We start from the raw sequence: 27760 nt of genomic DNA, 5'->3' as shown, positions 1-27760 counted from the left end.
CCTGATAATTACAGTTCTTTCAAGCTGGAGTTCCTTGCCATAGTCTGGGCTGTCACCGAAAGGTTCAAACATTACTTAGCCTCTGCCAAGTTCACTATCTTCACGGACAACAATCCGTTGACGCATTTGGACACTGCAAAACTAGGTGCACTGGAACAGCGATGGGTGGCTCGGCTATCGAACTATGAGTTTACCATCAAGTACCGGGCAGGGCACAAGAATGCCAATGCTGATGCGCTGTCCAGAATGCCTAACCTACCAGATGCTGGAGAAGACCCTGAGACTCTTGAAGAGATAGAGCTACCTCCCTTCCACCAGCCACTTGCAGCCCAGCGTGCTCAAGGAGTGAGAAAGAGACGGTCTGGCTTGAAGGAGGTAAACCTGAATCCATTGCCCCATGATTGGGCAGAAACGCAAGATAGTGACCCTGCAGTCCGCCTGGTGAAGGAGCTGCTGACACGAGCTGACTCACGTCCAGAGTCGGATGCTCCTGAAGAAACTCAGCAGTTGTGGAAGGAGAGAGGCCAGCTGTTCATTTATGAGGGGAATCTGTGTCGGAGGAGTATCAATGCCCGTACTCATGAGCTGGTCTGGCAGGTGATAGTCCCAAAGAGAGAGGCATCAATGGTCCTGGAAGCATACCACAATGGAGCTGGACACTTCGGATGGAAGAAGTTGGAAGTATTGCTCTGAGAGAGGTCTTACTCGGCTGGTATGAGGAATGCCATTGAGAGGTGGTGCCGGGAGTGTGGACAATGTAACCTGCACAGAAAGGATCGAGACAGCCAGAGAGCTCATCTACAGCCAATCATCACCAAGCAGCCCCTTGAGTTGGTAGCCCTGGACCATGTGAAGCTGGTTCCAAGCCGGTCAGGCTACATCTATGCACTTACCATTGTGGACCACTATTCAAGATTCCTGGTAGTTGTGCCTGTCAAAGATTAAACTGCCAGGACCGCAGCCAGAGCATTCCAACAGCACTTCTGTAGACCACATGGGTATCCTGAAAGAGTGCTGACAGATCAAGGCCCAGCTTTCGAGGCAGAAGTGTTCCAAGAATTCTGTAACCTGTATGGTTGTAAGAAGATCCGGACAACACCGTACCACCCACAGACCAATGGCATGTGCGAGAAGATGAACCAGGTAGTGATTGACCTCCTGAAGACTTTGCCCTTGGAGGAGAGGAATCTGTGGCCAGAGAAGTTGCCTGATATGGTGGACCTCTACAACCATATCCCAGTGAACTCCACCAACTGTACCCCAGCCTATTTAATGAGAGCCAGACATGGTAAGCTGCCTATTGACTTAGACATGGGAGTCCTGACACCTGAAGTGGCGTCCCCAGATGCTGATTGGAACACGTAGAGGCAGCAACAGTACAGAAGAGTTCAAGAATGCGTGGAAAGGAGTCTGGCTCAGGCAAGGCAAAAGCAGGAGAAGCTTTACAATCAAAATGCACCTGCCGTTCCTTTGTCGCCGGGGGAGCAAGTCCTGAAAAGGAAGAGAAGATTGCACAAGTTGGATGATCAATGGGAAGCTGAACCTTATACCATTCTGCCCTCGAACTTTGATAATACTAAGGTATGCATTGTGAGTAAAGATGGAGGAGAGACCTCAGTTGCAGTATCAAGAGATCATTTGAAGTTGTGTCCTGACCAGTTGAAGGAAAGGAAAGAAGAACCAGATAACATCCAACCCATAGTGGAAGAAGAGAAGGTCAGCACAGTGCTTGGAGAATTCCCTGCGAATTGGACTAAAGTGAACGATGCTATAGTGGTGCCAGTGTTGCTGTTTCACCAATTGGTAGCACAGGAAGATGTGACTCAAGAGAATCAGGAAAATCGGGTAGCAGATGCCACACCAGCAGTGGAGCCAGAGAACCCTCGCCCTGCCAGTGGTGAATCTGCCATGCCCCTGGTGAGTCTAAGAGTCGGTAGGAGAATGCTACCCAGTTTGCCCACACTAGAGTTACGCAGGTCTACCAGCACCTCACAAGGTATACCACCCCTTAGATATCGCATATAGCAAAATAAATGTAAATGTTGGAATTGCGTATGTAAATATGTAACTGTTTCTTAAGTTTTGTGCCTACAGGTAACCTGTAAGAGTTTGCTTTGGAGTTTGTTTTATGGTATGGACACTGAACCACAGGACTTGTGTGTGGTCAAAAACTTTATTTCTAAATAATTTACCATTTGCCCAGGAATGGACCATGGACATTGATGCTGGACTTATCATCATAAGACCATTTTTGAAGCACTTGGTTTTTGTACATTTTTCATTTTTTAAATCTTGTACAATTGTTATTATTGTAACTGTTTTCATATGTTTCCTGTTATTCATGTTTTGTTCAGCCCAGGAGTGCTGACTTGCACCAGGGGGGAATGTGGCGCCCCCAGGAGTATGGCCGCCACAGTGGCTTTGCCTTCCTCCAGCGAAGGGTAATGCCAGGCTTGGAGGCAATGATGGGTCTCTCTCGCAATCCATACATGCAACACAGTTCCACTCCAGGCCAGCAGGGGGAACTCTGAACCAGGATTAAGGGGAGGGGTGCCCTCTGAGGGCCAAGAATAAGGAGTGGTCAGTTAGTCTGCGGAGGGTGAAGTGTGCAGACGTGTGGAAAGAAGCTGGAGGTTGAGCTAGGAAGGAGAGCTCCTTCAGCTTGAGAGCGCACGAACTGGAGCCTGGTCTCCACGGCTGTACGGATACTAAGGGTCCTACAGCAGATACCAGAGGAGTAGGAGGCTGTAAATGCCCTACTCCCATCTAAGACTTGATGCACAACAGCAGCTTGGATAGAGAGCCAGGACTCAGAGAAGGGAGTCCCCAAGAGAGGCTACAGCTGTCTGCCGTGCAAGTACGGTTCTTGGGAACATCTGACAGGAGGAACTTCAGAGTAACTTAGTACTGGAGTGCTCCATTCAAACAAGCGTTAGGAAGGAGACTGCACAGCCTGTCTGCTGAGAGAGAATCCCTGAGTTGCTTCCAGGCTAGCCTGCTCCAATACCATCTGTAATCAGGACCCTGGACTGCAGTTATCAAGTAAAGGTACAGAAATTGCACCCCACTGAGTCTTGTCTGCTTCCTACCTTTCCGGCACTGCTACATCCCCATGCCAACCACATCTACACTGCCCTGGGATTATAGCTTCACCTGTGGGGAGCTACTACATCTTTGCTGCACACTACCATCAGTCCCAGCGAATCTGTCTGCAGGGTCAGCTTAACATCTCCTTTGCCGAACACCACAGGTGGCGTCACGAACTATTCCATTACACCATTATATTTCCCCATTACTTGGGCGCCAAGGGCCATGGACCGGGTCACTGCTGCTGTGTCACATCCCACTGACACCAGCCCAGTACTGAGTACCCCACAGCCCTGGGAGGGTGACCCAATTTGGCGTCACGAACAGGATTACGGACCCAATTACACTCAATTAATGTAGGAAGGGGTAAGGATATTTGCTCGTCCAGGGATTCAATTTGATAACCTGTGGCTCTTCTCCAAGATTCTTCACTCACTCCTCGGCATGTTTTAAGTAAGATGAGCTGAGTCTGTCTATTTTAAAGATGTCAAAGAAAGCTGAGCTGGCAAGCGATCTATTGCTTTGATCATTGAGGATAGTATAGAGCAGTGGTCCCCAACCTTTCCGACCTAGAGAGCCACCTTCAGCTCTGAGAGAGGGTCGAGAGCCACATCCAGCTATCTCCCCCTCACAGTAGTGGCAACCAGAGCCCCCATTACGGATATAATGATAACCAAAGCTTTTCCACAGAAATCCCCCAGAAGCCGTATAACAAGATCCAGTGGTCCCCACAATTCCCCCATTCAGTATTCTCCCATCCAGCACTCCCAACACACTGTCACATCCAGCTTTCCAGCTTCAGGCACCTCCTCGGACAGGTAGTATCATCCTGTCTCCAGTATACCATACTTAAAAAACATCGAAACCTCTAAGACCACTATGTGCATCCAGATCTGCTCTTCTGTGCAGGGCTACTCACAAAATTCACCATTTTGAGATGTGCTCCCCATACCTGTTAGCTAGAACTGGAGCTAATGCACCAAGCTGGAAGACAGCTGCGAACCACAATTCATGAGAACGCAAGCCACATGTGGCTCCCAAGCTACAGGTTGGGGACCCCTGGTATAGAGTTTAACCATCTTTTCTCTGTGACATGTAGGGTAAACTGTAACAAGACAAATCTTTGAGCAGGATTTGTTACTAAGACCTTCTCCGCAAACTTGATTGCACTGGGGTGACACTTCGGGAGGTGCACTGTCTTTCTCCTCCCCGCTGTGCTCTTTAGGTCAGTCTATGAGAGAGGGAGTCTGTTGCGCTGGCCCTGGGTGTAGAGCTGTATTGTGCTCCTAGCTGTTACACTCTGAACAAGTAATGCTAACTTTGCAGTCTCTTGCTAAGTGAGATGTAGATGTACAACATCTGTAGCATATGTTGTTCTCTTTGAGGAAGGTTCTACGGTCTTTAAGGGATTTTTCCCTAAAACACCTGTACTTTTGTAGTTGGTGAGGCTTTTTATGCAGGGGGCACTCCCTGTCTGGGTCTTTTGTCAGTGACCCTTCAGTTTCCACTGTACTGTGGGTCTTGTCTGCTGAATCTGTAGAAGACACATTTGTTTTGTGCACAGTGATATGTGTACCTTTGGGGTTACGGACTGAAGCAGACTTATCTGTTCTTGGGTTGACAGGATCTCCTGTGGAATGGTCAAAGCTGGGATTATTCCTGATCTTGGCCTGCTGGCGCACAAAATCTACGAAGAAGTTGAATGGAGGGAACAGCAGGTTTTGTTTCTGTTTGTAATCTGAACCTCAATTGATCCATTTTTCTTGCAAACTGTAAGGTAATTTCTTCATTATGGGTTTGATGCCCCTGGCTGTGTCTAGGGATGTGAGGCCTAGCAGGTCTCCTTCAGTCTTGGCGACTAGGAGTTCTGTCAAGAGGTCATTCAGTTTTCTTAGCATGTGAAAGCTCTTATTAGAGATTTTAGGAAAGTCCTCCAACCTTTTAAAGAGGGATTCTTCTATCATCTCTGAGGAGCCAGAGCACTCATCGAGTTTCTCCCATAACATGTACAAGCCTCTGCTTGAGTGGTTGATATTTATATCTCTGATGCATTTTGCATGTTCTGCTGATTAATTTCCTAGCCACTGAACCAAGAGGTCGATCTCTTCACTGGCAGAGATGTCTAGGCAGGCAGTGGCGTTTCTGAAGGAAGCTATCTGTAACTTTCGGGATGGTCATTAAGCTTTGAGAGACCTTTGGTGAGTAACTCACAGCGTGCAAAGAACTTGAGAAAAGCTGTTAGCTCTTGATCTCTGAGAAGACGATCTGAGTGAGCATCACTGTGGTGAAGTCTTATTGAGCTATTGTTACCGTAAAACGCATTATTGCCGTGATAGTCCTCATCTGAGTCTTCTATCTTAAAAGCATTCGCTGTGTAGTACAGATCTTCAGACTCGGGTGCATGTTGCACTGATGGCAGTAGGTGGACGGAATTACCTTCTTGCTTGACATGTGGTGATTAATGGTTGAGGGTCAATGACTGAGTGACGTAATTTTGACGCTGATGATTGTCAGACTTTGGTATTGCTCTTGGAGTTGAATATAGGTAATCGTATGATGGGGCATGCTGTAGAACATAGTCTGAAGTGCGTTGTGAGATATCACGATGACTAACTTCGGGTCCGAGTTTTAAGCTGACACTTCTACTATTGCAGCATGCTGCTTCTTCTAAAGCCTGTACTTTAGCATCTGCTGCTGCCGCTTCTGCATCCACAGCGAGTTTTGCAAGATCGGCTTCTAGATGTGCTTTTTCTTTCTTTAAAGCCCCCGTTACATACTGCGATATCGTTAGCAATATCGCTGTAAAGTCACCGATTTTGTGACGTAGCAGCGATATTGCTAGCGATATCACTACATGTGATACTTACCTCCGACCGGCTCCCCCGCTGGTTATCGCTGGTCGCGCGAGAAGGTCCTGGGCCGTTTCTCGTCGTCAGCTTCCTGCGGCACTTCCTGCTGTGACGATGAGCGACGCATGGACGCGGACGGGAGGACGTCAGGATCGCCGCGTCTGACAGGTAAGTAGCGACCCCTGCGATGTCGCTGGTGAGATCTGCCTGTGTGGCAGCTCACTAGCGACCACTTAGCGATGCACCAGCGATCCATATCGTTGTCGGGATCGCTTGTGAATCGCTATGTGTATCGGTACCCTAATTTCAACTCCAGTTCAGCAAAGGCAGCTCTAACTTTGGCAGCTTCTGCCTTCTCCCTGGCGGTGGCAATTGCGGTGCTGCTCACAGACTTCCTTGAAGCTGATGAGCTGACATGTGAGCGTGTTGCATAATCTTCAGATCCTCTATCTGACATGGTGTCTGAATGCTGCTTGACAGCTCTCTGATAGAAGCCAGTGTCTGTGCTTCAACCCCGTTTATAGTAGTCGTTTTACTGTTCTGGCACCCTCAACTTTGTGCTTAAGAAAAGCGAGTTGACAGACAGCTTATCTCTTTCCTACCAATGCATTGAGATAGATGCAGGGGGTCCTTTACAACTTTTATAGATAGGATCAGTGTAAAACTATAAGAAAAATGAAATTACTCAGTACATGGCATACAACATATCTAAATACATAGCATTATGTATGGTACAGGACATTCATAGTGTAATTGCACAACATGGTGGTAGTATACACACATCTGTAATATCAAAAGACTACTTTGATATAACACATATAGAACAGAGTAGCTACATAATACAATATGGTGAGCTCTAACAATGGGAAAATAACTCAAATTATACCCCCCCAAGGAACTTATCTAGATGTGTGAAGAGCACTTTGAACCCCCAAGTGCTTCACAGAAGTTTATAACGTCCTGGCGTGAAAATAAAAAAATCATATTTTTTCCACAAACATGATCTTTTAGTCCCCATATTTTTATTTTCCTAAGGGTAACAGGAGAACTTGGACCTGAAAAGTTGTTGTCCAATTTGTCCTGAGTATGCTGATACCCCACATGTGGGAGAAAACTACTGTATGGACACAGGTCAGGGCTTGGAAGGGAAGTAGTGACATTTTGGAATGCACACTTTGATGGAATGGTCTGCGGGTGTCATGTCGTGTTTGGAGAGCCTCTGATGTGCCTAAACTATGGAAACCCCTCACAAGTGACCACATTTTGGAAACTAGACCCCCCAAGGAACTTATCTAGATGTGTGGTGAGCACTTTGAACCCCCAAGTCCTTCACAGAAGTTTATAACGTAGAGCCATAAAAATAAAAAAACATTTTTTTTCCACAAAAATAATATTTTTGCCCCCAATTTTTTATTTTCCCAAGGGTAAAAGGAGAAATTGGACCCCAAAAGTTGTTGTGCAATTTGTCCTAAGTAGACTGATACCCTCTATGTGGGGGTAAAACACTGTTTGGGTGCATGGCAGAACTTGGAAGGGAAGGAGCACCGTTTGACTTGGCTGGAATGGAGATCAGACGCCATGTCGTGTTTGGAGAGCACCTGATGTGCCTAAGCAGTAGAAACCCCCCAACTCAAACCCTAACCCCAACACACCCCTAACCCTAATCTCAGCCCTAACCCTAGCCCTAACCCTAGCTCTAACCCTAGCCCTTTTCCTAGCCCTTACCCTAGCCCTAACCCTAGCCCTAACTCTAACCCTAGCCCTAGCCCTAATGGAAAATGGAAATAAATATATATTTTTTTAATTTTATTATTTTTCCCTAACTAATGGGATGATAAAGGGGGGTTTGATTTACTATTTATGGTGGGTTTTTATGTTTGGCAGCTGTCATACTCTAAATGATGCTTTTTATTGTAAAAATAGTTTTTGCATCACATTTTGAGAGCTATAATTTTTCCATATTTTGACCCACCGAGTCATGTGAGGTCTTATTTTTTGCGGGACCAGTTGACATTTTTATTGGTACCATTTTCAGGCGCGTGACATTTTTGATCACTTTTTATTCCGATTTTTGGGATGCAGAATGAACAAAAAACAGCATTTCATGAATTTCTTTTGGGGGAGGGCGTTTACACCGTTCCGCGTGTGGTAAAATTGATAAAGCGGTTTTATTCTTCGGGTCAGTACGATTACAGCGATACCTCATTTATGTAATTTTTTTATGTTTTGGCGCTTTTATGCAATGAAAACAATTTTATATAAAAAATAATTGTTTTTGCATCGTTTTATTCTGCGAGCTATAACGTTTTTATTTTTTGCTGATGATGCTGTATGGCAGCTCGTTTTTTTGCAGGACAAGATGACGTTTTCAGTGGTACCATGGTTATTTATATCCGTTTTTTTGATCGCGCGTTATTGCACTTTTTGTTTGGCAGTATGATGATAAAGCATTGTTTTTTGCTTTGCTTTTTATTATTTTTTAAGGGGTTTGTTGAGGGAGCTATTTAGAGAGGGCTAAATTAACCCTTCACGGTTGATCCAGTGATTTCCAAATTAATTCACAGGGCGTTGCTAGCAACTGGGAATGACCACACGGAGACGGGGGTCTCTGTACGGGAGAATCGAGACAGATCACTAGTCCCCTTTATTTTAGTCACTTCTTTTATAATCGTTTGCTTAATTATGCAAAGTTCTCAACTACCAATAACATCATGGTAATGCTTCACTTTATAAGCCAATAATATTGCAAGAAAACCGGAAACTACATAAATGTCCCGAGTTACGTGACGTAGAGACTAGAACAGTAGCACGTTGTTCAGAGTCTCATATCTTATACCTTGTTCAAGCTGGAACAGTCTAGTTTCATAACAGCTGCGAACTTTCACCTAATTACAAAATTTATCTTAAAACAACAAAATGGCGTCGCAAGCACAAAAATGGAGGTCTGAAGAACAAGATGTCCTGTACAACTGAATACTGTACTTCACAATCCCCCTAGATAAATTTTGTTAACACATATGCAGCATCAGAGGTGCTATCCCAAGCAAACAGCTTGAGGGGTACTGGTCTTCACATGACTGATGCCGTGTTACCAGTCATGGCTGTCGTGGCGCACCCATCCCCCTGTATACTACAATTTACGAATAACAATTTTTGATAACGGTGGAGGAGATCTTTTGTGGGTAGCCATGTGTTCGGCTTCAACATCTTCATCAAGTAGCCTTTTGAGATCGGTGCAGAGAAAAGCAGGGGCAACGACGCCTTTGGTATCATCATTAGCTGTCTTAGTGCAGAATTTCCTAATACATACAGAAATGCACCAAAGAACAAGTCTTAGTATCACATATACCACAAGGATACAGGCAGCAATGTGTAACAAGCTTTGTAAGATCCCAGCTATCCAGCGCCTAATTCCCTTAAATCAATTGGCTGGATTGAGAAAGGAGAAAGTGTCTGACCACCAACTGTCCTTATGACGATCATTGTGTTTATCGTATTAATCTGAGTCTTTGAATATCTTCTATCTTTAACTTTTAACTTCTACCAATACTAATATGGAAAATGCGAAAAACTAAACCATTATGCCCCCATTACTTGCTATTGGCTTGTTGGGTGATGAGGAGGACTTGATAGGGACCGTCAACAAGGGTTCTAGTCCGTGCTTCCTGACATGCCTCTTCACAATTACCAAATCACCAGGCTTCAGGTTATAACAGGTGTCGGTTTCTGCTGAATCTGGAAACTGAAGCTGAATAACACATTGAACAGCACGGTCAGTTTCTTCTGATAACTGCTGAAGCTGGAAATTCGCAACTGGGGGCCTAGCACGAATCTATATCTCATATGGGAACAGGCCATATTTTACAATAGGGGTAGTACGAATGTGGTATAGTACAATGGGTAGGAGCTCTGGCCATGGAGCCGTAGTCTCCTGCATCATTTTGGTCAATTGTCCCTTCAGTGTGCCGTTCAGCCTCTCTCAACTTCCCCACTGGATTGTGGGTGGTACGGAGTATGGAGGGCTACAGTGGATCCAAGCATTGTCAGAACTTCTTGGTACACATGAGAAGAAAAGGCCGGATCTTGATCACTTTCAACAACTTCTGGAACCCCATATCTGCATATGACTTCCATCACCAGTTTCTTCACTGTGGTTTTTGCAGTCATGTTGGTAACAGGGAATGCTTCCGGCCAACTGGAGAACATGTCAACAACAACCAAACAGTATTCATACCTTCCAGACTTAGGCAACGTGATATGGTCCACCTGGAACCTTTGGAAAGGATAGTCGGGCTTAGCAAGATGCTTCGGGGGTACACGTTGAAGTTGACTGGGATTACAAGTCTGACAGATATTACAGGAACGGTTGAGCGCTGTCAAAACTGTGGAAATTCCCGGGGCCCAGTAGAATTTTTGCACCAGTGCGAGGGCCTGATTCTTTCCTCGATGTGTAGGTCCATGTGCCCATATGGCAATAGCAGGGTACATCCGCTTAGGGAGACACACGAGTTGGTCCTTTTTCCAGAGACCATTAGCCATACGTGCCCCATCAGTCTTCCACTGCTTCACCTCTTCCTTTGGAGACATTCTCTGCATCGTCATTAAGCGGTCTCGCGGGGTCCGACAGAAAACTTCAGTCTGTTGAAGATCATCAGGTTCTTGTAGGGTCAATGCTTCTTGTAACTGTTTACGCTGAGAGCGTGTGGTCACCATAGTAGGTATGGTTGGTTCAACAGGTAAAAGAGCGGCGACTTTTGCTTGCATATCTGCAAATGTGTTGCCAACAGTCTGTGGTCTGGTCCTAGGACCATGCGCCTTAACTTTGATAATAGCCACCTGAGTAGGTAATTTGATCGAGTCCATGAGGGTTTTAACAGCTTCAGCATTTTTCACTGGGGTTCCGGCAGGAGTAATAAACCCTCGATTGGACCATAGAGCCCCAAAATTGTGAGCAATACCAAATGCATACCGTGAGTCCATGTATATATTAGCCCGTCTGTTCTTGGCCAAAGTACATGCAGTAGACAGAGCCTGGAGTTCTGCTTCTTGTGCTGACTGTGAGGGCGGGAGCGCAGCTGAGTGCACTACAGTGTCCTCTGTGGTAACAGCATATCCTGTGTGGAATCTACCAAACTCGTCAGCATATCTTGAACCATCCGTGTATAACACCAGATCAGGATTTGGGAGTGGATTCTCACTACTGACATTTGGTGGAGTAGCTGTTTCTTCAGTCAGAAGTTGGGAACAGTCATATTGGAGGTAATCCTCATCACTGCCATCTTCCCTTATAGTTCATTATACCATCTTTCAAGGCATTGTAAAGGGGTTGCATTATGCGGGATGCATCCGATATCCACTGACAACAATAAGTGCATAGTCCAAGAAAACGCTGGAGTTCAGTTTCATCTTTTGGGAAAGGAAGGGAGCTGACAGCTATTTTTCTTTCTTCTGCGATGTGTCTGGCACCCTGAAGGAGACAGTGACCCAAGAATATCACTTGACCAAGGCAGAACTGAAGTTTCGAGGCCGAAACCCGACAGTTCAGTGCTGCCAGATACTTAAGGAGGCTAACAATGGCAGCAATGGCAAAAGACACTCGCTCATATTTTTTTTTTTTTTTTGCAAACTGGTTGGGACTGTTTTGGGCCCCTTGTGGCATAACTGTGGGAAAGGCATGAAAAATACAGATTTCCTCACTGTCTTCATCTACATAGGGATTATATAACGTAAGAGCCATCTGACCATCATCTTGGAATTGTATTCTGGAGCGGAACTGTGATAATAAATCTGCCCCTAGTAAATTTACAGGACATGTGGGAGAGATTACAAACTGAGCAGTAACCTTGGGTAAGGGTTTTATGGGGTTTATAAAAATATATTAATTGGGTCTGCCATCTACCCCGATTAAAACAGCAGGAGTATAACAATTTCTCTGAAAGTGTCAGAGTCTGGTACAGCGCCAGCATTGGCAGGGAGGGGCTGAGGAGTAAGGTTGCTAGTCATAGGATTAGGAGCTGAAGTCTGAGGGGGGGCAGAGTTTGCTGTGTGGGCTGAAGGGCACACTGATACTGATAAGGGACTGTGTACTCGCAGCCGCGCTGGGCACAATGGTGGGGGCTGGAGCAGCTGCTGGCTGCTAGTTTGCTTTTTTTTCTCTCTCTGCTGAACAGAGCGGGTTAAAGTCTTCTGAAAACTTTTTATTACTTTCAATGCATTGTCCGGAGTGGAATTCTCAACGTCAAGTCAAACTGAAATTATTGCCTCTTGCAATTCGGGTCTGCGGCCGGACATCAAAGCTGCCACAAAAAGATGTGTATGGGCTTTATTATACAGTGAGAATCCCAGATCTCTAAATACCACCATAAGACGCCCATAGAACTTCTCGGCAGTCTCCCCTTTGGCCTGTGTGATATCTGTGAGAGCAGTAGCTTGTTCCGCTAATCTATCTTGTGCCGAAACCTTCAAAGCATTGCAGAAATCAACACCACTCTCATAGGTTTCCCAAACCAGATTCACATTATATATTATGCCACCCTCAATAATTGGAAAATACCCCTACCCAACTTTTACTCGAAGTATGTGTAATAGATCTCTTCAGGGAGTGGAATAAATCTCTCGATTTGGTGCCATTTGCCTGTGGAAAGCCATGGGGGAAGTCTCTGGATTGGGTAATTGATTGCAAAGGGTGTCTATTTGGGATGGGGTGAAGGGAGTATACTCATATCCACTAGCAATATTAGGCATAGCGGGGACAGAGGCTAGCGGTGGATGATAATAGATACCGTCAGCGTTTAACAAAGAAAAGGTGGGGGCTGCGACTCCCGGTCTCCTTGTACAATTGTCATCTAGCAGGGAGACCTCTTCTTTCAAATCATGACTTTTAACTATTTGCCTGACACATTAGTATCAATCTTAGTTCCTTCTTAATCAATCACTTCCTCACACCACAGTCACTTTCTTGAACCACAATACATCCTGTCCCTGTCAAATGGACAATTTTTTCTTCTTCAACATAGCAGTAACAGAAACAATCAGAATTCACTTCCTCTGTTCTTCCTAATACCTTCGTCACACAATTCATGTGCCAGGCCACAAAATTCTTCTTTTCCTTCCACGGATTCTCTCATTTAGAGCTAAATATCCTTACTTCAGTTATGCACAATACTGGAGTGGCCGTCTCAGTTTGTTCCACCAGGTCAACCCCCTCTGGGAAGCCCAAAACTTGCGGTACTCAGTGAAAGGAGGAGGGCGTCTCAGACTATCCCTCCGGACACCTCTGGTTATATATATATCTATATATACCTGAGTTACGTATCCTATCCATCTTCGATCACATCACCATGCCTGATTACTAACAATGATTAGGAATTCAGGATATTTTGACTATAAAGAGAGCCACAATCACTGGTCAATCTGGGGTGTCCATCCCTTATGAGGTACGGTTCGAGCACTGGGCCCCCAACGGGACTGCACCTCTATATGATTCCACCCATGAATCACCCCACCACGGGGACAAACCTCAGATCCTCTTTGCAGCAACAAGCACAGGAAAACCACACCAATGGTCAGTCTGAACAGTATAACTGCCAACTTACCGTGGTTGTCGTGGGGGATGATCAGTCCCAATTTTCCAGCACTCGTGTCCGCTCCGAGGGTGCTTTGTCTTGTTGTCCTCCGGGGGCAGAAGCGTCCCTATTCGGGGCCTCACATTGGGCGCCAAGCTGTTGAGGTAGCTATTGAGGGAGGGCTAAATTAACCCTTCACGGTTGATCCAGTGATTTCCAAATTAATTCACAGGTCGTTGCTAGCAACTGGGAATGACCACACGGAGATGGAGGTCTCTGTACGGGAGGATCGAGACAGATCACTAGTCCCCTTTATTTTAGTCACTTCTTTTATAATCTTTTGCTTAATTATGCAAAGTTCTCAACTACCAATAACATCATGGCAATGCTTCACTTTATAAGCCAATAATATTGCAAGAAAACCGGAAACTACATAAATGTCCCTAGTTACGTGACGTAGAGAATAGAACAATAGCACGTTGTTCAGAGTCTTATACCTTGTTCAAGCTGGAACAGTCTAGTTTCATAACAGCTGCGAACTTTCACCTAATTACAAAATTTATCTTAAAACAAAATGGCGTCGCAAGCACAAAAATGGAGGTCTGGAGAACAAGATGTCCTGTACAACTGAATACTGTACTTCACAGGTTCACTAAAGGGGTTAACTAGTGGGACCGTTTTATAGGGTGGGTCGTTACGGACGTGGTGATACTAAATATGTGTACTTTTATTTTTTTTATTTAAAAAAATGAATTTATTAGGGAAAATTTTTTTTCAAATTTATTTAGGGATTTTTTATTAATTATTTTTACACTTTTTTTTTTTTTACTTTATTACTGTGTCGAGGGGGTACATTACTGTGAAGTGTCAGATCGCTGATCTGACACTTCACACAGAGCTGTGCCAGATCAGCAATCTGACAGGTGATGCTGCAGGCTTTCTCAGAGCCTGTTCTCAGCAGGCACTGAGAAAGCCGCCTCCCTGCAGGCCCCCGAAGGCCCCCACGGCCATATTGGATCCGAGGGCCTGCAGGGATGGAGACCCTCCGATCAGCGCAGCACATCGTGCTGCCGATGCTTCCCTAATCCCCGGGTGCACTGCGATCATGTTTGATCACAGTGTGCCAGGGGTTAATGTGCCGGGGGCGGTCCGTGACCACCCCTGACACATAGTGCCGGGTGTCAGCTGTGATAATCAGCTGACACCCGGCCGCAATCAGCGGCGTCCCCCCCGGGGGCGCCGCTGATCATTATGACGTACTATCCCGTCCATGGGAATTAAGTCCCAGGTCACATGGATGGGATAGTACGTCTAATGGCAGAAAGGGGTTAAATTGCACAGTAAGCAATGAAGCAGAAAGTAAACTGTAATTAGAACATTGTCAATAGATGACCACAGTTCAATACAAGCATAGCAAAACTGATTATATGCATTTGCATAAAGGCATGACAATCAGAGCTAGCTCCAGTCGCTGCTGTGTTACCACTTGGATGATTCTGTCGCTCAGTGAAGTGATGCGATCTATGGGGGGGCTTAAGCGCTCATTGCCCCATCCACTACATTCACCCCACTCCTACAGAGCAAATATAGGGCCACTAACCTGCTAGCCAATCCCTCTCTGAAGTTGTCTCGCCAGTGAGCGTTCATTCTTGTGTGTCAAGATGGATCGGCAAATAGAAAGCAGAGTTGACCCAAACAGTCTTAAACTGGGAATGATCATTGAGGGGAATTTTGACTCCAAATTATTGGCTAGGTCACCCTTTTAAAAGGTGTTTGCACCCATATGTAAGAGAAAACCACTAGTGATGAGCGAGTATACTCGTTGCTCGGGTTTTCCCAAGCATACTCGGGTGTCCTCCAAGTATTTTGAAGTACTCGGTGGTTTAGTTTTCGTCATCTTATCTGCATGATTTGTGACTGCTAGACAGCCTGAATACATGTGGGGTGGGAATTCCCTAACAAACAGGCATTCCTCACATGTATTCAGGCTGTCTAGCAGTCGCAAATCAAGCAGCTACGTCGACAAAAACTAAATCCCCGAGCACGCCAAAATACTCGGAGATCACCCGAGCATGTTCGGGAAAACCCGAGCAACGAATATACTCGCTCATCACTAAAAACCACTGAGGATCTCTCCCTATGAACGACAGCAGAGAAACACTAATAAACAGTGATTCTGAATCGGTTGAATGAGGTCCGTTAGCATATTACATAGCAGGCAAGTAATGTTCTCCGTACAATTATACATTTTTGCAGCGGTTCTCATCATAGAAGAAATATTTCCCCTGGCTCTAGTAATAGCTACACCAAAATTTCTCAATAAACTAAAAGTACAGCCAAAAATAAGCATGACACAGCCCAAAACACTTAAAGATATGAAACTTCTTTATAGAGGGCTAGAAAAAATCTTTACTGTAAATGATATAAAAAATACATATAATAAAACCAATATCACAATAGATCAATGCAAATGGTTAAAACAAATACAGGAAACAAAAGAGTGGGTACATATAGCATATAACATATTGTGTAGTCCATATTAAATCAGTAAAATACTAAAAAATATTAAGCCAGAAAGAACATAGTGTCCATATGGAAATTAAAAAGAGGTGCTAAGTGAAGCGTAACTAAGTCACAGTGACAATTCTACAGCAAACATCATATAGAGTACACATGTAGGACTAATAGTAAAGGTAACAATACCTGTAGTGTATGAAACCAGGGACCCACCACACCCGACGCGCGTTTTGCAATGAAATGCTTTGTCAAGAGGTCAGACTCTAGTAAAAACACTGATCTCCGATGGTGGGAAAAACAAATCCCATGGAGATCAACCTACCACCAAACCAACTTATATTGACAAAGCGCTGTCTTCTTCATGAAATGATGAGATCCAGTGTGTCTTATGCATTATGATGTCTTCTTCAGGTGATCACTCTAAATGGCTGAATGGAACAATTCATCTCAAAATGCTCCAGGTGAGATCACATGACCACCCTAAGATACAGTCCATTCACTCTTTTCTTAAACAGGACCAAACTTACCATAAATATCTAAATTTTTTCTCCTCGTTTAAATATTGATGTTCTCCAGAATCTGATTTATTTTGTTCTTTCGTCTCTCTGTGCCTGAAATATGCTCCCCCTATTCCCAAATGAATCTTGTCTTGTTAGACAAGATAGCATGTTTCACATTTTTTATATGGGAATCTTTTTACATATCACTCCCTCTTGACCATAAGACTAGATTTACAGACAGAGGAGTCCATATCTCAGGAATAAAACATACCCCAGATTCAGAAGAACATGAGCATTTACAACAGGGGAAACGAATGTAAATCTTTATAACAAGTGACAGGTCGTATTTAATGTCTAATAGGACCCAAGGCCCTAATGCAATCTTGACAAAAAATAATCCTATTGCCAATGATGTTAATGAATTACGATCATTATCTTCCTGACCATTCTATAGAAAGCTGTTTCAGGGTGCTTGCCACTTATCAGTGTGGAGCAAGCTTTGACTTATACTGGAATGGAATCACCACTAATAAATTATTTCCCATTAATAGAGTATGGAATAACTTTATATAACAGACTAAATAAATTTAATCTGTAAAAATTGTTCACTGATTTTTCAATAATTATTGTAATACCCTCATCTATAGTAATCTGTGTCTCTTTCAGATACCCATGAACTAGAGAAATGTAAGTACGGTGGTGGTTTTTCTAATAGACATTACTGATAAAATCGACCTTTCAGTATAATAGACTGATCTTGTTAAAGGGGTTGTCCACTACTTGGACATCCCCTTCTTAAATATTGTATTCCACAGTGCAAAATAGAGATAACAGATACTCACTGACCGCTCCGGCGCCGTTTCGGTGATGTTGATGCCGGTTTTCTAGGCACTCTCATTACATTGTTATGCCACGTGAGAATTGCAGCCAAACAGTGGCCACAAATGGGCTGCTTCGTTCAAACTTCCTTGGATAAAACTTGGACGTCCTAAGGGAAGTGAGAACGCTGAAGCCACTGATTGAGTGTCATAACAGTGTTACACCAGCACCAAGATACCCCACACCAACATTGTTGGGATGGTGCAAGAGGTGAGTATCTGTTATTTTTATTTTTTCACTGGGGAATACAGTATTTAATTAGTGGTTACTCAAGTAATGGACAACCCCTCTAAGAGCAGAATGTTATACACAAGATTGTAATTAAATGTAATTAGCTGAGGCATAGGTATGTATACTTGGTAACTCTTCCAGAATATCGTGGAGAATCCGTGAAAAAGAGGAGACCTCCTCGATTAGACTCTGTCATGAGATGGCACTTTGGTGTCTAGGTGCTCATTAAGGGATGGATAACAGAGGACTGTAAGGAATGTTGACCTTAAAGAGATTGTCCACTAAAAGGACAACCCCTTCTCATTCTCAATGTTTGTCCTCGTTAAAATAGAAAAACTTCTACGCACCTCTGATGCCGGCGACATTCCACTATTGTCGGAACTTGCATATTCACATTCCCAGGGCTCACATTTTTCCTACCACCATTCTGGTTTTCAGTGCAGAAGAGAAAAAGCTGCAAAAACACAACATGTGAACATATCCTAAAACTTGGTGAGCATGACTAAGGGCTACAGAATTAGCTGTTGCTTCCATGTCCTGGAACCTGAGGGAAACCCAAAGGCACAACTACAACTTATAGAGACACTAATGGTATTCATGATAATGCCTGGATCCAGATATATGTGGACTTAGTGACAGCAATAATCCCGCGGGTGTTTGTCCATTTCACTCTGGGCTTATAAGGAATATTCACCTAGATTGACATGGGCTTCCCAAGACTTCTAGACCCTGGCATCTGTCCTGGTTTATCTGGTGGCATCCCTAATCAGAGTCAAACATGTGCAAATAATAAAGGAAGAAAAACTGTGAAAATATCAATATTCAAGATTTGTTATGTACAGTACATTTTCAATTACTACTCTGCACAATCTCCCAGACATTTTATGGTGGGCAGCGGCAGATACTCTGTATATATTGATGTGATGCCAACAAAACGTCTGTAAACTGAGTATTAATGCAATCTACTCTATATTGTGGCAGTGAGGACGCTGAGGTCACCTCTCACACTGAACTGCAGAGATGAAGAAGAGCAAAAAATCCACAATGGCGATCTCCGATCACAGACTCCTCCGGGTGAGATATGAGAGCACAACGAATGAAATTTAATAAAACCCGAGGACCGTCGGCCTCTTTGATGTATACAGTAATATTATTAGGTGCAGAGCAAATCGAACATTAAAGAAGTCAAAATCATGTCAATCATGTCACTTAAAGAGATTATACCAAGAATTGAATTTATCCCATATCCATAGAACAGAGGATAACCCGCTGATTGCTGATCCCAAGGCTCTATGAATGGAGCATAGCTGGAGTATGCACACCTCTGCTTCATTCATTATCAATGTAAGTGTCGGAGAGCATATGCTCGACCTCCTTAGGGATTGGTGGAACCTAAGTGATCAGGTGATCCAATCTGGGTACAAATCCTTTAATGTTTGTGAAAACACTCAACTACGCATAAAAACTCATTGCCCCCCTTACTTTGATGTGTCAAAGGGTTTTCATGGCAATTGAGGGTCTGATGAAAGCCCCTATTGTAGCCATCTTTGTCTTCCTATGAAGCCCAGCCACATGCTGAGCTTCATAGAAGACCTTGAGTTTTATCACTGCAAAGAATAAGTATTTCAGTACACTGCGATCAAACAATTGCAAGTTCAAGTTAATAAGGAGGAATAAAAAAATAAAGTATACATTCGATTTCACTATTTTATTATCATTATTTTTTACCTATAGTGTTTATTGCATTTTTAGGTCCCTTAAGAAACCCAGAAGAAGAAAGTAAGTATTGAATGTTACTTTCAAGAAAAGTAATTTAATTTTGAATTAATCATTAAAGAGCCTGGGCCCAGTGCAGATGCATCGGCTACACACATTATATGTCCGCCTCTGTATCCTACTCCACAATGTATAAATATTTTTTCTGAATTTCACAAATGATTATTTTTCATCTTATGGTTCACAATGTCTAATTGTGTGAATGTTACATTATATAGGTATGTACTATTAATTGTTGGTTTTGCTTCCTTAACAGTAGCTATAATTAAAAACCTCATGGACACCAATATTGAGGAACTCGGACACCTTATAGTGAAGGTGCTTCAGCTCTCCAACTGGCCGGTGCAAGATGGTAAATCACATTATTAATTTATCCATTGTCGACATACAGGTGCTTCTCACAAAATTAGAATATCCTCAATAAGTTAATTTATTTCAGTTCTTCAATACAAAAAGTGAAACTCATATATTATATAGAGTCATTACAGAGTGATCTATTTCAAGTGTTTATTTCTGTTAATGTTGATGATTATGGCTTACAGCCAATGAAAACCCAAAAGTCATTATCTCAGTAAATTAGAATAATTTTGTGAGAAGCACCTGGAGATGGTAATAAATGTGAAAAAGGAGGAATCAGCTCACCCGTCCGAGTACACAGCAAAATACTCCAGTAATAGCAACAGTCCAAACTATTGCTGGCATTCACATCTCCTTAAAAGAATTGCTTTATTGATCCAGTAGTATAAAGGGCACAAAAAATGTTTGAACACAACAGCACAAAAATTAAAAAGGCAGAAAAGAAATATCCACTGTGCTCCAAGAGAACATATTTCAGACCTACTATTTTTGTCATGCATGGTGATAGATGGTAATGACCCCTTTATATACAGCTGAAACCAGAAGTTTACATCCACTATATTAACCCCTTAACGACCGCCGATACGCCTTTTAACGGCGGTAATTAAGGCCACTTAAACGTAGTAAATAGCGCCCCCCAGTGTCGGATTTTTTCCGGGGTCTCGGCTGCCGGGAGTAGCTGAGACCCCAGAGAACATGAATCGGGTCGGTTTTTACCGACCCCGCTTTTGCAATCGCCATTATTAACCCTATCACGGCGATCGCAAAAAAAAAAGCCGCGATTTTGCATTTAATTTCTCTTTCCTCTGATGTGATTGCACATCAGAGGAGAGAGAAATAGGGTCCCCAATCCCTCCCCCTGTACCTCCCGGTGGTCCTGGATTCCTTCCTGGTGGTCCTCTGTCCCGCCGGCGTCCTCCGGTGGGCGCCGCCATCTTGGATCTGGAAGAAAATGACGGGCTCTTGCGCAGTGCGCCCGCCGCGAATCTGCCGGCTGGCAGATCTATTTTGATCACTATGATAAACTATCATAGTGATCAAAATAAAAAAAATAATAAATAACCCCCCCATTTATCACCCCCTTAGTTAGTCAAACATAATGAAATAAAGAAAATATTTTTTTTTCATTTTTCGGTTAGGGTTAGGGTTAGTGCTAGGGCTAGGGTTAGGATTAGGACTAGGGTTGATGAGGGAGCTATTGAGGGAGGGCTAAATTAACCCTTCACGGTTGATCCAGTGATTTCCAAATTAGTTCATAGGGCGTTGCTAGCAACTAGGAATGACCACACGGAGACGGGGGTCTCTGTATGGGAGGATCAAGGCAGATCACTAGTCCCCTTTATTTTAGTCACTTCTTTTATAATCTTTTGCTTAATTATGCAAATTTCTCAACTACCAATAGCATCATGGTAATACTTCACTTTATAAGCCAATAGTATTGCAAGAAAATCAGAACATGTCCCTAGCTACATGACGTAGAGAATAGAACAATAGCACATTCTTCAGGATTTCATATCTCATATCTTGCTCGGACTGGGACAGTCTGGTTTCATTACAGCCGCGAACTTTCACCTAGTTAAGTTACAAAATTTAACTCGTAAGCAACAAAATGGCGTCGCAAGCACAAAAATAGAGGTCTGGAGAACAAGATGTCCTTTACAACTGAATACTGTACTTCACAGTCCCCCCTAGATAAATTTTGTTAACTATTATGTAGCATCAGAGGTGCTATCCCAAGACATAAGCTCGGGGGGTACTGGTCTTCACATGGCTGATGCCGTGTTACCAGTCATGGCTGTCGTGGCGCACCCGTCCCCTGTATGCTGCAATTTACGAATAATAATTTTTGATAACGGTGGTGGAGATCTTTTGTAGGTAGCCATGTGCTTGGCTTCAACATCTTCATCAAGTAACCTTTTGAGATCGGTGCAGAGAAGAGCAGGGTCGACGCCTTTGGTATCATCATTAGCTGTCTTAGGGCAGAATTTCCTAATACATACAGAAATACACCAAAAAACAAGTTTTAGTATCACATATACAACAAGGATACAGGCAACAATATGCAACAAGCTTTGTAAGATCCCAGCTATCCAGCCCCCAATTCCCTTAAACCAATTGGCTGGAGGGCGTGGCCTGAGTGGCATGTGAGGAAGACGTGTGCCCGCTGAGCTCCCGCATATACCTGCTTAATTCAGCCGTTTTGTCCCCACAGCACGGCTAGTATAACCCCTGGAGGCTGCACCGGAGTCGGTAGACACCGCGGGGCACCGGAGATCACTGCTTCACCCCAGGATATGGGGAAAAAAGGTCAGAGAAGGGTGGCAGGAGAGGCCGGAGCGGGGAGCCAAGATGGCGCCGCCGCCACAGCGTGCGCCTTAGAGGAGGCCGCAGAAGACAGCGCGGCTAGGAACAGGGCAGTGGCGGCCAGGCTGCAGCGCTTTGCCCGCGTGGCCGAGGCGGAGCGGGAGTCTCTTCAGGACTCTGATATGGACCAGGAGACTGTGGCAGAGGACATGAGCCCGGGAATGGGGGAGGAGGAGGAGGCTGCCCATGCCAGAGAGCAGGGGGGGAAGGGAGCTGAGCCTAGCTGGAGTGATCTGGTGGAAAGAAATAAACAGCACCTCACAGCCTTGCAACTACAAGTTCCAGACGAGCCCACCAACAAAGATGTAATGCTGGCAGTGGTGCACTGTGGGACTGCAATCTCACATGTCCTGACACAACTGGGCTTTCTGCAGGAGTCCATGCAGACTGTGCGACATGAACTGCACAGTGTTAGAGACAGAACAAGCCAGCTGGAAAAACGTATGGGTGCTGTGGAGAATTCTGCCACTGACTCAGGACAGCATTGTACAGAGCTCAAGAAGGACATGGCAGCTGTCTGGGCTAAAACTGACGACCTTGAAAATAGATCCAGAAGGAATAATGTTCGTATTGTGGGCATGCCAGAGCGCTGTGAGGGAAAGAATCCTACTGCCTTCATTGAAACATGGCTTAAAGAAAAAGTAGGTGAGGACAATCTAACACACCTATACGCAGTGGAAAGAGCACACAGGGTCCCGACTCGGCCCCCCCTTCCTGGTCATCCACCAAGACCTGTGCTTGCTAAAATCCTCCATTACAGGGATAGAGACGTTATCCTTAGATACTCAAGAGAACACCCTGACCTTACAATAGAAGGATCCAGTCTCCTTTTACCCGGACTTTTCGCCGGAGGTTCAGAAGATGAGAGCGAAGTTCACAGACATCAAGAAGCGTCTGAGAGCCTGTGGCGTCAAGTACTCCATGTTTTTCCCGGCTAAACTGCGTATTGAGGCCTGGAATAAAATCCACTTTTTTCTGGACCCCAGGGACGCCGTGGATTGGTTGGACCTTAACGAGCGACAGTTGAGGAAGGAGGGGAAGGAGCAGGAACGTGGCTGATGGTATCTTGGCTCGCTCAGTTATTATGGAGCCATGCGGTTGAAGTCTGCGGCCCTGAGGCAATGGACTGCCTAAGAAGTTATCTTTTTGTTTATTCTTATATTACTCTGTTATATGCTGTTTTTTAAGAATTTGTGGTCCTTATGGGGCCTTGGTTTGAATACGGATAAGGGAAAATGTAAAGTGCTGTGGGGTTATATCCTGTCAAATGCGGGTAGTGAAAAGGAACTGAAGCGCCTGCTGAATGGGGTGGAAGGGTTTGACAGTACCCTTACCTATTGCACCCTTGGTTCAGCCCAAGGAACTGTTGGAGGGTGTTCTTTGGGGGGAGGGGGGAGGGACTAGGTTCAAAATGTCCTTTGGCATACTTGTACATTTCAATATTGGCTAGGGTGCGGCTGGGGGGGAGATGGTAGGCAATATGCTATGGTACGATAATGGCTGATTTTAAGATACTTAGTTGGAATATGAGGGGGTTAAAGTCGCCGGTAAAACGACAGGCCATATTCTCCTTCATAGCGGACCAGAAGCCGGCGGTTGTTTGTTTGCAGGAGACACATCTCACACAGGAGACGCTGGGAATCCTGGATAAGAGATGGGTACAGGCGGGCTTCCACTCTACTCATTCCCAATACTCTAGGGGGGTTAGTATATTGATTCACTCCAGGACTCAATTTAAGTGTCACCGGGTGGTGGTGGACACAGAGGGGCAATTTGTCCTTTTATCTTGTATAATCTTTTCTACCCCACTGGTGTTGATATCTATATATATACCTCCACCATATAGCAGTAGAGTTATCTATAAAGTTCTTACCATTCTGAGAGATTTTCCGGGGGTTCCGCATATGGTGGTGGGTGATTTTAATAATATTCTGGATTCACACTGGGACAGGGGTAGCCATGAACCTCTGAGGCTGGGAGGAAATCTTACGCCATTTGGGGTGCTCGTGCGGGAGATAGCTTTGACCGACTTGTGGAGATGCCGTAACCCTGGTGTCCGTCAATTCTCGTGCTTCTCCTCTACTCACTCCTCCCTATCTCGCATCGATCTGGCCCTGGGTGATGATCTTATGCTGGGAAAAACTTTAGAGGTTAAATATCTGGCTTGAACGGTATCTGATCATTCGCCTGTTTCAGTCATGCTTGGGGGGGGCGGGAACAGGAGGAGTGATAGACCTCTCTGGCGCCTCAACCCGTTTTGGCTGCAGCTAATCGATAAGAATAACGGCTTTATCCCTGAGTTGCAGGAATATCTTAGTTTTAATAGAGGCTCGGCTTCCAGTGGGATCGTCTGGGAGGCCTTGAAGGCGTACTTAAGGGGAATGTACATACGGGAGATTTCTAAAATAAAGACCGCCTCCAGGGCAAAATCACGACTTGTATTCAGGGAACTGTTGGATGCGGAAAGGGCCCTTGCGACACAGAGCACACCTGCCACTCGGAAGCGGCTGGGGGAGGCGCAGTCAAAGGTGACCAAATAGACATTAGAGGCGGCGGCGCAAAAACGGCTGTTTCAATCTACTCAATATTTTGAGAGTGTGGAAAGTGTGGGGCATTTGCTTTCTGTCGTGACATCGGCACAGAGTGGGTCTGCGACTATAGCGGGTCTTCAGGATGTGAATGGGCGACTACTCACTGACGCACCGGGGATTTTAAAAATTCTGGAGACTTTCTATGCTGACTTATATTCCTCACATGCTAGGGCCCCGACGGAGGATGTTGTTGACTTTTTGGAGGCTGCCAATCTCCCACGGCTGACTCCTGAGGATAGACACTCTCTAGATAGACCTCTAAGTTTGGACGAGTTGGAAGAGGCTCTGGGAATTATGTCCAATGGTAAGGCACCTGGGGTGGATGGGTTGCCAGCTGAGGTGTACAAACGGTATAGGACGGTGTTGCTCCCTGCTCTATTGACAGTGTTTAATGATAGCTTGGAACGGGGTGTTCTCCCACCGTCCATGCGAGAAGCTGTCATTGCCGTGCTGTTGAAAAAGGATAGGGACCCAACTCTGCCCGCGTCGTATAGGCCCATTTCCCTGTTGACGCTAGACATTAAACTTTTAGCGAAGGTCCTGGCCATTCGACTCTCAAAAGTAGTAGCTGTGTTAATACACCCCGATCAGATGGGATTTATGCCCAACAAATCGACGGCTATGAATATTAGATTATACCTGAATATGCAGGTGGGGGCTGATAATGCCGGGAGGAGGGTGGTTCTGTCCCTAGACGCTGCTAAGGCATTTGATAGTGTGGAGTGGGACTATTTATGGGCGACGCTTCACTGTATGGGCTTTGGCCCGGGCTTCATTGGCTGGGTCAGGCTCTTGTACTCGGAGCCGAGTGCTCGGCTGAGGGCTAATGGTCAGTTGTCTGATCCTTTTTCACTTCATAGAGGAACAAGGCAGGGATGCCCTTTATCCTCGCTGCTGTTTGCTCTCGCGGTGGAGCCATAGGCCTCGAGGGTAAGATCGGATGCTGGCATAGAGGGATTCCGGTATGGGGAGCATGAGGAGAAGGTAGCACTATATGCGGATGACCTGTTGTTATTTTTAGCGGACGCGGACAGATCATTACAAAATACGATGACACTTCTTGGGGCGTTTGGGGAGGTCTCGGGTCTGGTTATTAACTGGGAGAAGTCTGCGCTCCTCCCACTGGACTCAAGCTCCTGCAGTGTGGTAGGTGTGCCGGCTGCAACGTCCCTCCAATATTTGGGCATAAGAATATCCAATAAGCTGACAGACTATGAGAGCCTAAATCTTGTTCCGCTGTTGGACAGGATCAAACAGAAGGTTAAGGCCTGGGCAAAGCTACACCTTTCTGTTGTGGGAAGAGTGAATCTGTTGAAGATGGTAGTTATGCCGCAACTCTTATATGTCCTCCATAACTACCCTGTCTGGCTTCCCCAGAACAGGTTCCATAAAATTAATATGATTTTTAGAGAGCTCATCTGGCTAAAACAAGCCGCGAGAATTAAACTTGAACACTTGCAAAAACCTAAAGAAGAGGGGGGACTTGCGTTGCCCAACCCATGGCTTTATATTCTGTCTTCCCAATGCCAGCATGTAGCGGGAGGAATGGAGGGCGAGTTGGTGGATTTGGTGGGAGGTCGGAAGATCCTTCAATTCCTGGTGGGGCGGGGATCACTGGTGTCGAGTCTGGAGTCGGGTAGATTTCGATCCCTTGCACTCAGGTTCCCTACGGTGCTTCTAATGGTTAGGGTATGGGATAAGCTGAGGCAGCTGAGAGGAATACGCGGTCTTACAAAGTACTCCCCCATATGGGACAATCAGCATTTGCCATGCATGAAAACGCTCAGAGGCTTTGCTCACTGGAGGCGGATTGGCATATGGTGGGTGTCGCAGCTGGTGGAGGGAGGGGTTTTTAAAACTTTTGAGCAATTGGGATGGGAATTTCCCCTCCAACGCTCCATGTTTTATCAATATTTGCAGCTGCGTCACGCGTATATGGTGCAGAGTAAAAAAGTTGACCTAACCGTACACCACGACGTCATTGTCCATAGGCTTGGTATGCAGGGGTCCACCAGGGGGCTGATTTCAATGGTGTATGGTGGCTTACTTGGACGGGTCCTGTCAAGGCATCCTATTGGTGCACTGACAAAGTGGGAACAACAGCTGGGTACGATATCAGCGGAACAGTGGGACTCGATTCTACAGATGATTCCCAGATTATCCCTTAGTGAGCCTGGCCACCTGTCTCAGCTATATATCCTCTATAGGGCATACAGGTCTCCCGAATGGTTGTTCAATAGAGGGTTACGTTTGGATTCGAGGTGCCCCAAGTGCACGATAGATAATGCGGACATTTTACATATGATGTGGACATGCTCTTTCCTGCAAATATTCTGGATCATGGTCCTTAGCCTTATACACTTGGTCACGGGACAGGATATTCCCAGGGACCCCACGATTTGTGTTTTGGGTTATGTTGATGAGGTGGGAGGGGATAAATACCTTAAAATTGCTGTGGCCAGAATGCTGTTTGTGGCCCGAAAGTTGATAGCTTATCACTGGATTTCTGCCAAAATCCCCTCAAGAAAAGAATACATCAATAGGTTGAACCAAATATTATATAGGGAAAAGTTTGTGTACCTCAGGAGGGGTGTGCCGCATATTTTTGGGAAAATATGGGAGGGATGGCTGAAGGTTCCCGGCCGGGCTGCCTCAAATCTCCTAGATTAATGAGTGGGCCCTGGAGGTGGTCTCCTGTCGGTTGTTAATCGTCATTTCTCATATGATATGGTTGTGTGATGGAATTGGGTTTATTCGCTATGTACCAGTTCATATGCCATCGGACAAGGGGAGGGGGGTGTTATGGGGGAAGGGAATGTTTGACAACATGTTGTAAGTTGTACATGCCTGTCATTTCTAAAACTTTTAATAAAAACTATCTGATTAAAAAAAAAACCAATTGGCTGGATTGAGAAAGGAGAAGGGGTCTGACCACCAACTGTCCTTATTACGATCATTGTCTTTATCGTATTGATCTCTGAGTCTTTGAATGTCTTCTAACTTTAACTTCTACCAATAATAATATGGAAAATGCGGAAAACCAA

General features: G+C 44.9%; 1 protein-coding gene across 3 annotated transcripts in view; it reads left to right on the top strand.

Moving 5' to 3' along the window:
• LOC141088605 (uncharacterized) overlaps nt 1–27760 on the top strand; it is a 58346-nt gene that overhangs the window by 17692 nt on the left and 12894 nt on the right. For all 3 annotated transcript variants that reach the window (XM_073574750.1, XM_073574749.1, XM_073574748.1), the window contains 5 exons: nt 16430–16479; nt 17185–17205; nt 18610–18702; nt 19381–19407; nt 19661–19756. In XM_073574750.1, coding sequence (XP_073430851.1) covers nt 16443–16479; nt 17185–17205; nt 18610–18702; nt 19381–19407; nt 19661–19756 — 274 coding nt within the window. In that variant the 5' untranslated portion in view covers nt 16430–16442. The remainder of the gene's footprint in view (nt 1–16429; nt 16480–17184; nt 17206–18609; nt 18703–19380; nt 19408–19660; nt 19757–27760) is intronic.

The sequence above is a fragment of the Dendrobates tinctorius genome, unplaced genomic scaffold, assembly GCF_039654945.1.
Source record: "Dendrobates tinctorius isolate UK_male_01 unplaced genomic scaffold, ASM3965494v1 ptg000039l, whole genome shotgun sequence".
Classification (NCBI taxonomy): Eukaryota; Metazoa; Chordata; class Amphibia; order Anura; family Dendrobatidae; genus Dendrobates; species Dendrobates tinctorius.
This window is presented reverse-complemented; position numbering and strand designations above follow the sequence as displayed.